The sequence below is a fragment of the Octopus sinensis genome, linkage group LG11 (genome assembly GCF_006345805.1).
Source record: "Octopus sinensis linkage group LG11, ASM634580v1, whole genome shotgun sequence".
NCBI classification, from domain to species: Eukaryota; Metazoa; Mollusca; class Cephalopoda; order Octopoda; family Octopodidae; genus Octopus; species Octopus sinensis.
The window spans coordinates 61,771,319-61,786,406 of NC_043007.1; the positions used below are offsets into that span (position 1 = coordinate 61,771,319).

The following is a 15,088-nucleotide window of genomic DNA, read 5'->3' on the forward strand; positions in this document are numbered from 1 at the left end:
GCGTTTCTTCAAACCCAAGAGTTTATTGGTTTCTTTGCATAATTATGCCAATCTGTCTGTCTGTCCCTCTCTCTGCACACACACACACACACCACACACACACACACACACACACACACACACACACACACACACACACACACATACACACACATAGAGAGAGAGAGAGAGAGAGTAAGAGAGAGAGAAAGAGACAATCATTATCATCATCATCATCATTTAACATCCGTTCTCCATGCTAGCATGGGTTGGACGGTTCGACCAGTGATCTGGGAAGCCAGAAGGCTGCACCAGGCTCCAGTCTGATCTGGCAGTGTTTCTACAGCTGGATGCCCTTCCTAACGCCAACCACTCCGAGAGTGTAGTGGGTGCTTTTTACGTGCCAGGCGAGGCTAGCAACGGCCACAATTGGATTGGTGCTTTTTACGTGCCACCGGCACGGAAGCCAGTCAAGGCGGCGCTGGCATGGGCCACGTTCGGATGGTGCTTTTTACGTGCCACCGTTTCACAACTGCAGTTTCCATTGGTCTTTGATGTTGGTGTCCTTGACTCAATGGATCTCCTCAAGCACAGGGTCAAAACGGTGTTTCTTTACTTGCCACCTGCACAGGAGTCAGTCCAGCGGCTCTTGCAACTGCCAGGTGCCAGTCATAGGATTGGTTCAATTTTGAATTCGATTTCGACTTCGCTTGCCTCAACAGGTCTTTGTGTGTCCAAGGAAGGAAAAGTATGCATAAGTGGGCTGGCTACATCCCTGGCAAGGGACACAGGATGGACTCACTTATCCTGCCGGGTCTTCTCACGCACAGCATATTTCTAAAGGTCTCGGTCACTAGTCATTGCCTCAGTGAGGCCTAAAGTTCGAAGGTCATGCTTCACCACCTCGTCCCAGGTTTTCCTGGGTTTGCCTCTTCCACGAGTTCCCTCAACTGCTAGGGATTAGCACTTTTTCACACACCTATCTTCATCCATTATTCCTACATGACCATACCAGCGCAATCGTCTCTCTTGCACACCACAGCTGATGCTTCTTAGGTCCAACTTTTCTCTCAAGGACTTACACTCTGTCGAGTGTGTACACAGACATTACACATCCATTGGAGCATACTGGCTTCATTCCTCATTCATAATGATGCAAATAAACCAATAAACACACTTGAGCTTGAAATATAAATTATACATACATATATATGTAAATATATATAGGGATATATATATATATATATATATAATTTATATATAGAGGGCATTATACATACATGCCAGATGGCATTATACATACATGCCACACGCTAAGAGGGACAATTAGTCATTTCTACCAAAAATATTACTAATCCCACCGAATGCAATTTTTCAAAGTAAGACATTTAAAAAATATAGACCTGTATCACCGTGATTTCATACTTACGTATTCATCAGCAGGCCTGGATGTATCATACATAAACGACCCTGCCTCGCTTAAGCCGATCAGCTAACTGATCAACATCAACGAAGCACATGGGTGAGTTTACATATATTACATCCTGTAAATGTCAGACTTTTACGAATTGCATTTCGGGAAAGGAAAAGTTTTTTCGAAATAAAAATTTAGCAATTAAGGACAACTACTTAATAAGGAAAACTTAACAAGAAATTGTCAGGTAGATAGCATGAAAACCTCATAAGAGAAAAAATTTCGAAAATAATTATTTCTTATTGAACATATTAATTTATATATAGAGGGCATTATACATACATGCCAGATGGCATTATACATACATGCCACACGCTAAGAGGGACAATTAGTCATTTCTACCAAAAATATTACTAATCCCACCGAATGCAATTTTTCAAAGTAAGACATTTAAAAAATATAGACCTGTATCACCGTGATTTCATACTTACGTATTCATCAGCAGGCCTGGATGTATCATACATAAACGACCCTGCCTTGCTTAAGCCGATCAGCTAACTGATCAACATCAACGAAGCACATGGGTGAGTTTACATATATTACATCCTGTAAATGTCAGACTTTTACGAATTGCATTTCGGGAAAGGAAAAGTTTTTTCGGAATAAAAATTTAGCAATTAAGGACAACTACTTAATAAGGAAAACTTAACAAGAAATTGTCAGGTAGATAGCGTGAAAACCTCATATATATATATATATATATATACACACACACACACACATATATATATATGTAAGGCAAGGATGAAAATGGCGAAGATAATTAATTGATAAACATCAGCTAGATCTATTTATTAATTACAATCATATAAATAAATAAATAAATAAATAAAAAATAAATAAGAATAAATGAGTGAATATAACCCTACTCTTACAGCTGTTTCTACTTTGGGGATCCAGCATGCCAAAGGTGACACATCATAGGAGGATGTATATGTATATATATATGTATATATGTGTATGCGTGAGTGTGAATGTATGCCTGTATATCATCATCATCATCATCATCATTTAGCGTCCGTTTTCCATGCTAGCATGGGTTGGACGGTTCAACTGGGGTCTGTGAAGCTGGAAGGCTTCATCAGGCCCAGTCAGATCTGGCAGTGTTTCTACGGCTGGATGCCCATCCTAACGCCAACCACTCCGTGAGTGTAGTGGGTGCTTTTTACGTGCCACCCAATATATTTTTATATATATATATATAAATATATGTATATATATATATATATATATATATATATATATATATATATATATATACATATATTTATATGTATAAATGTCTATATATATATATATATTTATTATGTTATGTGTATGCATGCAAACACCTATATGTATATGAGGATGAAGTTGCATACACATATACATAAATACATACATATATTTATATAACAAATGAAAGATGGAAGATGGAATATAGGAGAATTTATTATTAATCATGACAATTGTTTCAACACATCTAGCATCGTTTCCTCTTGGGTGGGACACTCAACAACTTGTTCAGGAGCATCTGATGGTGCAGATGTATCTTGTCGGGTGATAAATAAATAAATACAACTCGTTATACATGTGTGTGTGGATATTTGTGTATGTATGAGTACGTACATGTACATATATGTGTACATATATGTTTGTGTGTGTATGTGCATGTACGTATATGTGTTTGTGTGAGTGTGTACATATGTGGATGTTATGAACACAGGAGGTTTATGTCTATGTATTGTGAGAATATGGTTGTGTGTATTTTTTATCTTTTTTTTTATTTCTTTTTCTACCTATTGGAGTAACTTCCCTTTTATTCAACGGTTTTTCCTACCATCTATTGCCATTAAAAGCTGGCGAGAATGCATCGTAGCTCTTCCCTCTGACATTCAAAACTCTGAGTACTATTCTTTTCTTTTATTCTTTTACTTGTTTCAGTCATTTGACTGCGGCTATGCTGGAGCACCACCTTTAGTCGAGCAAATCGCCCCCAGGACTTATTCTTTGTAAGCCTAGTACTTATTCTATCGGTCTCTAAGTGACGGGGACATAAATTCACTAGCATTGGTTGTCAAGCAATGTTGGGAGGACAAACACAGACATACAAACATATACATACATACATATATATATATATATATATATATTTATATATTACGGGCTTCTTTCAGTTTCCATCTACCAAATCCACTTACAATGCTTTGGTCAGCCCGAGGCTATAGCAGAAGACACTTGCCCAAAGTGCCACGCAGTGGGACTGAACCCACAACCATGTGGTTGGCAAGCAAGCTACTTACCACCCAGCCACTCCTGCACCCATAATGACAATTTACTGTTGTTCTAAATTATAACATATGTGTGAGTGTGTGTGTGTGTGTATGTGTGTGTGTGTGTGTGTGTGTGCATGTGTGTGTCTGTGTGTGTGGTAGCATATTAACCATACTGTTTGCAAACGTGAAATAGATAAGCATATTATCTCACATGTATATAAGAGTGAAGTCTGTCATTTGTATATGCATAGGGCAGTTGAGAAAAGGTAGAGCACTGTAGGCTAAGAGATGAGAAAGTATGAGAGAAAGATAAAAAGATGTGTGACAAAGTAAAACCAAGTACAATATCATTGAAAAGATAGTTTGAAGAAATGTAGAATGAACTTCTTTTGGTGGAGACATGAAGACATTAACTCCAAATTTAGAATTTAATAGATTGAGATTTTATATTAGTATTCCAGATTTTTCGGAAAAGTAGTGGATTCGATGACAGACTATTTAATTTTGTTGTGAGAAATGCCTTTGTCTCGAAAATGTTGTTGCTGATCTTTTGGCTTTATGTCTAATCTGAATATAGTTGGATTTGAATGAGTTCCCAGTAAGGCTTTCACAGCATTTTGTATCAATGTTGTTATTATTGTTGTTATGATTAATGGAAACCTTAGCACTAAAAGCAATACATTTCTGAGAGTATTAACTGTGTAGAAGGTATGTTCTTCTGTTATGATAGTTGTACTGAAATGAGGGACCATTTGTGGGAAGGGAAACTAATTTTTCCCTATTAATCAAGTTAAAAGAGTAGTGAAATTATTCTAAAGCTAGGACTTATTTTGAATTTAATTCTATTAAAAATTTCATGAAACTTATGGATACTAGGAAATTATCTTTTATCATGTATAACGAGTTGTATTTATTTATGTAGTCATGTTAGTGCTGACATACATCATGAAAGGGGTTGTGCCATTTAAATTTCTTGCATTTGAAGTTCCGTGTGAAGGGATACATACATACATACATACATACATACATACATACATACAACATACATACATACATACATACATACATATATATATATATATACATACATACATGCATGCATTCCTCCATCCATACATACACACATACTGGGACTATAAAAATCTGCAAGACCTTCTTAAAATTTAAAGGATGATGGTTAAATAATGACACATTCCTTCGCAACCTTGCTACCAAGTTGGTAGGCGGTCAAAATTTATTGTTTTGTTAAAGAGCGAAAAAGACATTCATACATACATTTCTAAGGTTTCTGCAACTCTGGACCATTCAGTAATGCCTGATTATTGCTGAGAAAGTGTCACGCGTTCGATCCTTACTGTCCTTGGTCTTCAGTGTCCTCATACGCATGGCTCAACTGTGTTGGGACGATGGAAGGGATGGTTGTCTTATAGCAGAGATACTAATGCTGTTGCTGTAGTTCCCCTTCACCTTCCCTCAGCCATCGATGGTCATCGAGCGGGATTTATCTCTTGGAATTCGAACTCAGAATAAAGAGAGCTGGAATGGAAACTGCATGGGAATCTTGTTTGACAGTCTGACAATTCCGTCTGTCCATCCCCACTGACTACTAATTTATCGAAAGTACAAAAGGCAAGATGGAACCCTGCAAGATTACAATACAGAGCACAGAGAATTGGAACGAATACTACCAGATATACCTGACGCCCTAGCGACTCTGCCACTTCTGACAAATAGATGAATTAATGGTGGGGGGTGGGGCATAAACATTTCACTTTATTTTTTATTTATGGAAAAAATATAATGAATGTTTTATTTAATTAATTCAAAGGCTCTGGATGACATAGTTGGTAGAGTGTCGGAGAAATTGTAATTTAGTATTTAGTTACGCCCAGTAACATATTCAATAATTTGAAATTCGTATCAATAATTATGATGTTTTGGTGGTAAATTGTATAACAGAATAGCTATATAAATTTATTTCCCTATTATGAGTTAATTAGTGGTGGGGATTGTTTTTAAAATGTTGCTCAAATCAAATATTTCCCTTCCAGTTTTCCAAATTTCGCTGCATACGTATCTTGAAATATAAACTTCATAGTATTCCATACAGAGTTGTTCCCCTTTAAGGAAATATCCAACAGCATTTTGTATAGGTGAAGAGGCGAAAATATAAGTTCTTAGTCAAGTCTGGAGACTAATTCAATCGGCAATACTCACTTACCAAATTTAAGCCGCGTGCATTATCTAATGAATATTTTATCTTAAAAAAATATAAACAAAGTGAAAAGAAAAATACAAAAAAAAAAAAAAACTTTGCCTTCTAAGGGAAATAACTTAAAATATTAAATGGAGTTTATTTCCCCTTGCATAACGCAATTTTATATACAATGGAAATCAATATTTCAAAAGTATGAGTCTAAAGAGAATTAAATCCTAATAAATAACTTTTAGAAAACAGGAAATATATCGTTCTTACCATTCTTTATGAATTATAATTGGTAGGACCCATCATTTTTTATAATTCTAATAACAGCGAAATGCTTGTTATGACGTCTAAGCTAACTATTCATCGTGCACGATGTGCGAACGCAGCACAATAATAAATTTCCTTGGAGTTATAAAGAAATGCACAAGCATAAGCGTAGTGTTTTGTAATAATCAAATTATAACCTTGCTTCATTTACAATAATTTCTGTTATTTTCAACTGTAGCCTAGATTTGTTAACTTTAAAAATATCGTCCCTCCTCTATTGTGGCGTAATTGTCAACTGGAAAACGTAATGCATAATCTGCTATTTGCTTTGATTTCTTATCCATTGCAAGATTTTTTTCTATTTTCCTCTAAATTTTATGCATAGTAGTTCTTCTGCAAATGTTACTTATAACAGATTGGTGTCGTAGTGAAGAAAAAAGTTAACTCTTATGACAAAGATTATCTATAGTTTGGAATAGCTTTCCACGATGTCACGATACAGATAGTAATTTATTATGTTATACATAGTTCTAGACCAGGGGTTCGAGTGACCGCCTAGGGGTCGGCGAGGAACTACAGGGGGTCGATTATAGCCAAGGGGTCAAATGGGGGTCGGCGTGCGAAAGACCAGCTCACCCAGATGAACTGTTTGAAATACTTAGCACCATGAAACGTGGGAAAACATAATGCATTTTTCACATTTTCTAACCGTGCAAACAATTTCATAAAAAATTAAAGCTTAATACTGTATACTCGTACACGTAGTTTTAATTGTAAAAAGTTTGTAATCTTCTATAGAATTTCTTTATTTGTCGTACATTTATATTTTAGCTAACATTTTAATTGCCAGCATCAGTACCTGGTACGCATTTAAGATATGGTACGGTACGGTAGAGTATTAAGATATTTTAAATGGTTCGTTCAACATCCTTAAACAATCCTTATTCAGGGACCTTTTGAGCGGGTTGAGCTACTCGACCAGAAGAAAATTCTAACTGGACCCCCACCTGCAAGATCATGCGCTGTTTATCTTGATATGAGATCACCATGTCGCGCACATATGGTTGTGATGCATGTGCCAGGTGTACCTTATCAGACGGGTAGTCATGATGAGTATACTGGGCTTTGTATATTTTACCCCAGTGTCACTTTGATGGCATGCACTGCTCTCTTACTCAATAATAATGATGATGATGATGATGATGATGATGATGATGATTATGGTGGTGGTAGTGGTGGTGGTGGTGATGATGATGATGATGATGATGATGATGATGATGATGATAAATGCCCAGATGCAATACCAGACAGTGGCTCTCATGGCTCCCGATCTTAACTGATTGGAGGTGTTATCATGTACATTGTTTTGTCTTGGTATAAAAGATGGGCTACAGAAATATTCTGCTCAATACCACAGATTTGCTTGTCAGTTATTTGACCGTAACCAGTTGAACTTGTCCCTTAGTGCCTGACGATATGTGCATCTCTGATCACGAGCAAAAGTAGTGGGGGAGCATCATAGCCGTATGTTGAAAGGAATTCTTAGAGGTTTGAATAATTCACCTTTGGAAACATGATTGGTTCGTTCAACATCCTTAAACAATCCTTATTTAGGGAGCTTTTGAGCGGGATGGGCTACTCGACCAGAAGAAAATTCTAACTGGGCTGCACCTGCAAGGTCATGCGCTGTTTATCTTGATATGAGACCACCATCTCGCGTATATATGGTTGTGATGCATGTGCCTAGTGTACCCTTATCAGACGGGTAGTCATAATGAGTATACTGGGCTTCGTATATTTTACCCCAGTGTCACTTTGATGGCATGCACTGTTCTCTCACTCAATAATAATAATAATGACATCGGCAAAAAAAAAAAACGAACGAGAACCCAGGGTTGGGTTCAAAATTCTACCAGGACACCTGATGAAGACAGGAGAGTAAATCAGCCGAAACGTTGTGGTAACAACAGACGAGGACACATATCCGTCCAATGTAAATAATGTATAGTTATGGTTATTTACATTATCCTACTTCTGTTTACAATAAAGAATTCTCACTAACTCAATTTTATTACAATGCTAGGCATTATATGAACTTAATCTAATATATTTTAAAAACTGTTCTTGTAGCCTTATGAAGATTTAAGCTGTTATCCTGAAAGAGATAAAAGTAAGTGCGAACGGAATTATCAGTATTCATGGAAGGATAGAAAATACGACTTTGACCTTTGGAAAAATTCACTAACCAAACTCAACGAATCTGCCCATGTGACAGAATCAACTACAAGCGATGAACTACATCAGAAAGAAATAAAAGAAAAAGAAATTGAGTCTTGGAAAGCTAAAATCGTTGTATCAAACACACGAGAGAAGTTTCACCGTGTACTCCCAAATACAGAACTTTTAGAGAAAGGCCCGGAGGCTTCCTGTCAACTCGAGCGCTTGAAAGGTTTGCTTAAGGATGAACCCGAAAAGTTAGCATACGCCATCTATCCATTACACCAGATGTCCGCATTGGGAGTTGTGAATTATCCTGAATTAGACTGTGAATTCAATGCCTCAAACGAAAATCCTTCCTATTCAACTTACCATCCTCAATATGAAAGAAATAATGCATTTGTACCTGGTCCACTATGGCCAAAACATAGTTTGATAAAGTATGGTAACCAAACTCCATTGTCTAACTACGCACATGACAAGCACTTAAAACAAAAAGGGAAAAGATTCATGTAAGTGATATAATTTTGGTACATACATACATACATACATACATACATACATACATACATATATATACACATACATACATACATACATACATACATACATACATACATACATACATACATACATACATACATACATAATGGCTGTCCACTTGTGACTGAAGAAAACCATCGCTGACTATTGAGAACATTGTGCATTCAGAGAGAATTATACTTTACACTTTCAGCTCTGTTGGTGATTAACGAGTCCAGCTCTTGATAAACACAAACATCCTCAGACACTGCAGGTTAAACTTTCCCTACTCACTATAACGGCGGTACGTTTTCGAACAGCTCACTGAAATATAGCATGAAAATGGCGGGTTTTTTTGCTTGTTTTTTTTTTTAAGTATCCATTCCTTCCTTTACTTGTTTCCTCTATTAGTGACGATGACAAGCATTGGTTTCCCAATTGACATTCCATGTCTCTTATGCCTTCAACAAAGACTTTACATAATCCTTCAAACGTAGACATGGTTCCTGCCGAGTTGTACTTTTCACAAACAAGTTCGCCTTATAGCATCCAGACCAATGTAAACGGTACTTGTACACCATTGTCCCAATACTAATGTTGTCGGCTCCCCACCGGACCTCTGACTAGAGTACGCAAGGATCACTCAACATTCAGAATGTGTCTCAGATATCTCTGTTGGAAGTGTTCAAGGACATTTACATGATCCTTGAAAGGCTCCATGTGTCACATAAGTAAAGAAGCGATGTCAGCACTCATGCACGGTACATAGCTACATTTCTTCGCCTTGTGCTGCTATGTCGGGACTAGACACTAGATTTAGGAACCCTGAAGGAATCTTGTCTTCTGAAGCCTTAAAGATATTTCATGATCCAAGGAACAAGAACGGCTGAGTGTGTTGCCCAAGCAGACTTGTCTACCATTTTTAGTACTATTCCTTCAACTAAGATAGTAGTGGGGGTCTCATGTATGGGTTTCCTGGCGCAGGCCGAAACGACAGTCTTTATCCAAGTTAATGCTGAGTCCAAATATCTTGCAAGATGCAGAGATATGATCATGTGAATTTGCATGGCTTCAGCTGTTTGAGCGATTAAGTACCAATCATCCGTATAAAGGAGGTCACGAATAAGAGACTGAAAAACTTTTGAATTAGCAGTAAATCGACAGAAGTTGAAGAGATGACCACAAGTTCAGTACTTCATATATTTCCCAGAAGAGCAATCCACAACGAAATAGCATGAGTTAGAGTGGCAGCAAAATACAAGGTAACGTGAGTTGAAACAAGGTTGTCACTTTGCTTGATACTATTCTCTTCAAGGTTGAGTCTCACCATGCCACCACAAACATTGACCTATGCTTCTGTTCCGTCACGAAATGATTTAATTATCGCAACAAAGTGACTCAAATAACCAAGTTTGTCGAGTATTTTCTACAAGGGGTGCCCTATCCACAGTATGGAACGCTTTGGTTAAATCAATGAAAACCTGGACGAGATGCATACTCTCCTGCATTTATCTTGCTGTGAAAATCATATCCATTGTTCCTCTACCAGATCGAAAGCCACATCGAAATTCTGAGAGGACGTCATTTGCAAGGGTATTTATTCAGGCGAGTATGTTAGTTAGTTAAGCTAGTTAATTTTTTGGCTCAAAAAGCACAAAAGCAAGGCCATGTAGGGGGACATGGAGTTATGTACAGGGTGGTGTTCATGTAAAGAGTTCAGGCCACTTGTGGTCAAGGGAGACTTTGAACCGAGCGGTCGTCGGCATCTTCACCATTTCGTCCGGCAGCTTATTCCACGGATCCGCAACCCGGACGGAGAAAGCCCCTCTCCTTCGATTGAGATGAAATCGTCGCAGATAGAGCTTTTCGGAATGACCCCGCAGCCGACGCTCTGGAGCAGGAGTGAAGAACAGCTCTTTCGAGAGGTTACACTTTCCTCTTATGATGTTGTGAACAAGAATGAGATCACCACGGCGTCGTCGTTTTTCTAGAGAATAAAGGTCGAGCGTCTTCAGCCTTTCTTCATAAGACAAATTCTTGAGACCAAGAACCATGCGGGTAGCCAGCTTCTGGACTCTTTCGAGATGCTGTATGTCTTTGAGGAGATAAGGAGAAGAGGCTTGAATCCCGTACTCCAATATGGGTCTCACCAGCGTGACAAAGAGCGGTAGGAATATGGCTGCTGTAAGCATTCCGAATGACCGTCGAATCAAGAACAGAACTCCGCGTGCTTTGTTGGCAGCATGGACGGACTGGGCCGAAGGCGAAAAGGAGGAATCCACCAAGATACCCATGTCCTTTACCTGATCGGTCCTCTCCAGCAGCAGACTCGAAATCAAGTTGAGTTGCAGGAGGAGAGCCAACAGGCAGATGACAGCACTTTGACACGTTCAGACACAGGTCCCATTCGTTAGACCATCTTCAAATTTGGTGGAGGCATCGACGAAGATCCTCTATATCACCGCGAGGAGCGACCGGTTTGACATCTTCGGCAAATAGAAGGGTGTGTTGCGTGAGGTCGTCGGGCAAGTCATTTATGAAGACTAAGAACAATAAGGGCCCAAGCACTGAACCTTGAGGCACGCCACTGCTCGCACTGGAGACGTCGGACCGCGAACCATTAACTTGGACTTGGAAGGAGCGATCTGAGAGGAAGGCACCAACCCATCGTACAATATCTGGATGGAAACTATATGCTTGAAGCTTGACAAGTAATAGGTGGTGGTTTACCGAGTCAAAAGCTTTGGCAAAGTCCAATAAAACGATGTCAACAGCATCACTATCATCGAGGATGCGCGTCACCAATTCTTCCATTACCAGTAAGTTGGTCAAGCATGATCTCTTCGGCACGAAGCCGTGTTGGGAATCAGAGATAGAGGCTGTGTTTTGGAGGTGGAGCATCATACTTTTCTTAAGGATGGTTTCGAACATCTTGCTGATTATTGATGTAAGGGAAACCGGTCTGTAGTTAAGCGGGTCTTCGCGGCACCCTTTCTTGAAAATTGGGCAGATTATCGCTGTTCTCCAGTCCGCAGGTATAACAGCCGTCGCCAATGACATATTGAATAGACGTGTTAAGGGCTCGCAGATGAACGGAGCCAAAGCTTTGATAACCCGTGGGTGTATGCCGTCAGGGCCGTGACCCTTGTTGACATCGAGACCTTGAATAACGCGTTCGACTTCGTCCCGCGTGATGACCAATCGAAGCATTGGAGGTACCGATCTATCAAATGGAGGGGGTTCGCGACCATCATCTTGTTTGAAAATAGTTGAAAAAGCCTCGGCAAATAATTGACTCTGTTGATAAGGGTCCTCAATCGATACGCCTGTTGAGTCTACCAACGTTGTAAATTGGTTGTTCAAGCGGGAATTCCGTTGGACATGGGCAAAGAAGGCTTTTGGATTGCTGCTGGCGTTTGCCGCGATTCTGTATTCATATCTGAAGCGTTCTTCCTTTTCAATTTTCACGGCTCGGTCTCGTTGAGTTTTGTACACCTCAAAAGCTGCAGTCGAATCCAGATTTTTGAATTCAGCCCAAGCAATATCTCTGAGTCGAAGTTCTCGTTTAACCTTCTTCGTCACCCAGGGCTTGTGTTTCTTCTTCTTGGGAAGCCCGACAGGAACTGCTTGGTCAGTCAACCAGATTACATATGCTTTGAGGGACGACCATAGTTCGTCAACTGAGGACAACGTCATCAAGGATCGCCAGTCCAGAAGCGCGGAAGCCTTGGTTAGAATTTCAAGATTAATTGCAGAGAAGACTCTACGTGGCAGCGAAGTAATCGTGGGCGTAGAAAATGTGGTATGCATGACGAACTTCAGGACCGCATGATCACTCTTGGCAAGAGGGGCGCACACAGATACGTCTGACACTGATCTTGGATAGCGGGAAAATACCAGATCCAGCATAGATGGCTGCTGCCCAGACTGATGCCTTGTCGGATATTCGACATGTTGCGATAGAAAACAATCTTCAGCCACGTCAAGAAGGGCCTGGCCGAACCGGGAAGATGATGTACAAATTGATGCGGGCCAATCGATCGTGGGAGCGTTGAAGTCTCCTAATATCAAACAGTCATGAGAAGCTGAAACGAATCTTATCGCTTCGAGTAAATGAGCATCGTCCTGGGTGTCGGCAAGAGGCGGCCTGTAGACAGCTAACACGGGCAGGCAAAACCCGGATAGGCTCAGCTTGCAATAGACGGCATCGAATTTTGTTGTAGGTTGAGCATTAGTGGGTAGAATACCGCTGGACGGTTTGAGATCAGATTTAACATACACAGCAACACCTCCACCTCGTCTTTTTTCTCTGTCACATCTGAAGAGGGCGTAGCCCTGTAGGTGGATTTCCGAGTCCTTTACTGCTGGAGTTAGCCAAGTCTCGGTGATCGCTATCACATCGGGGGAATCACGCATGGCCAGTGTAAATAGTTCGCTGAACTTTGGAAATAAGGAGCACGAGTTGGTATAGACGATGCTGAGCTGTGAATTTTGAGGAGCGGGAATTGGGGAACAAGCAGAATAAGGGGTATCAGAGATATCATCGTTGACGGAGGTATCTACTTTACTTCGATTCGCCCTCGATTCACTTTCCCTGTCAGCACTACAGCATGCGACCAGAGGTAGGACTTGATTATTTGTCCATCTTGGATGCGTAAACCCTTCTCTCCCATCTGTTTTCTCATCTTCAGTTCGGATGAGTATGAAAGATACTTGACAGAACCTTGCCAGCTGCCGACAGTACAGCAATACCTCCTTGATGACCACTCTTTATTTCGATTCCCTTTCCTTTATCGAGAAGGGGGATAATTGCATTCTTGCAGTCTTTGGGGACAGCACCATCCCTCCAGACTACACCAATAGGCTCATGAAGTTTCAGTGTGATACGGCCACCACCGAAGCGCAAAACTTCGGAACAGTTCTGTCTTTACCGATTGCTGTACCAAGATTCAACTTACTTGTTTCAATAAGTCGAGCATACATACATACATACATACATACATACATACATACATACATACATACATACATACATACATACATACATACATACATACATACATATATGCATACATGCATGTATAAATGAATGAATGAATGAATGATAATTGCCTCATCTTGTCAGAGGATAACCATCCCACGTAATGAATAGTGATTGGAGGTAAGTAACAAAAGCTTGTACTTGTCGCCTTAGTAGTTTCCAGTGACAAGAATTGCAAGATGACTGGTGCTATTTTCACACGCGCGCGCACACACACACACACACACACACACACACACACATACACATACACACACACACACACCACACACACACACACACACACACAATATAACGCTTTTTTACTTTTTATCACAACAGGACTATGGAGAGAATCAACCCGCCCTTTTCGACGTCTAGACCAGTGACTACAACCCTTGATACGAAAGAACAAAAGCGCGAGAATAAGACTTTAAAGAAGTCCAACACTCTTCCTCCGCAAACAACAATTTGACTGTCACGAGTTGAAACATTTTGAAAATAATTTTCGAAATGTTTCTTTTTTCGTTATCTATAAAATTTAGTTATATTATGTAAAAAAAAAATACTTACTAGTTTCGTTAAATATTAACTAAAGCACGATATCAAATTCTGAACGCTTGGTCCGAAATAAAAATAGCAATCATGTTTTATTTACTTAAATAATCACGTTTTAATAAAGTATTGTAAGTAATACATTTCTACAAATTTTTCCTAAATTTTTTACTTTTAAAAGTCTTAACTTTCCATGTGAAATACATCAGTAATATCATCACTTGATTTCCAGTGACTACACAGTCAAAATACTGAATGCCACTGAGATAAAGATTCAAGTCGATCGGAATTGATTTCCTATAAAATAAATCGCAATGATCCTAGACAGTCCATGGATCAGATGTAAATAGTTAACTATTATATAACCTGAGCCATGTTAGAACTGATCATCATGATTACAGACGCAACACAGTGCAAGTAATGGAATACGAACATCTTTTACTCTATCAACTCCATTACCGATGTACATGGTAAAGTTATGAAAGTTTTACCAAGGCTTTCTTTCTCCGTTGAGAGAGAATATGAAGGGAGAAAGGGTTGAGAGGGGGAGAGAAAGAGAATAAAAATAGAGTTGTCCTTTACTCTCTGACTTA

The 15,088-nt window shown here is 39.4% G+C and overlaps 1 protein-coding gene across 5 annotated transcripts in view; it reads left to right on the top strand.

The window, feature by feature from the left end:
- LOC115217500 overlaps positions 1–14,615 on the top strand; it is a 98,711-nt gene extending 84,096 nt beyond the window's left edge. For 3 of the 5 annotated variants that reach the window (XM_036507564.1, XM_036507566.1, XM_036507565.1), the window contains 2 exons: positions 8,312–8,910; positions 14,283–14,614. In XM_036507564.1, the coding sequence (XP_036363457.1) occupies positions 8,312–8,910; positions 14,283–14,415 (732 nt within the window). In that variant the 3' untranslated portion in view covers positions 14,416–14,614. Of the gene's footprint in view, positions 1–8,311; positions 8,911–14,282 lie in introns of all 5 variants that reach the window. The other 2 variants (XM_036507567.1, XM_036507568.1) reach the window with 2 other exon arrangements.
- The last annotated feature ends 473 nt before the right edge of the window (positions 14,616–15,088 follow it).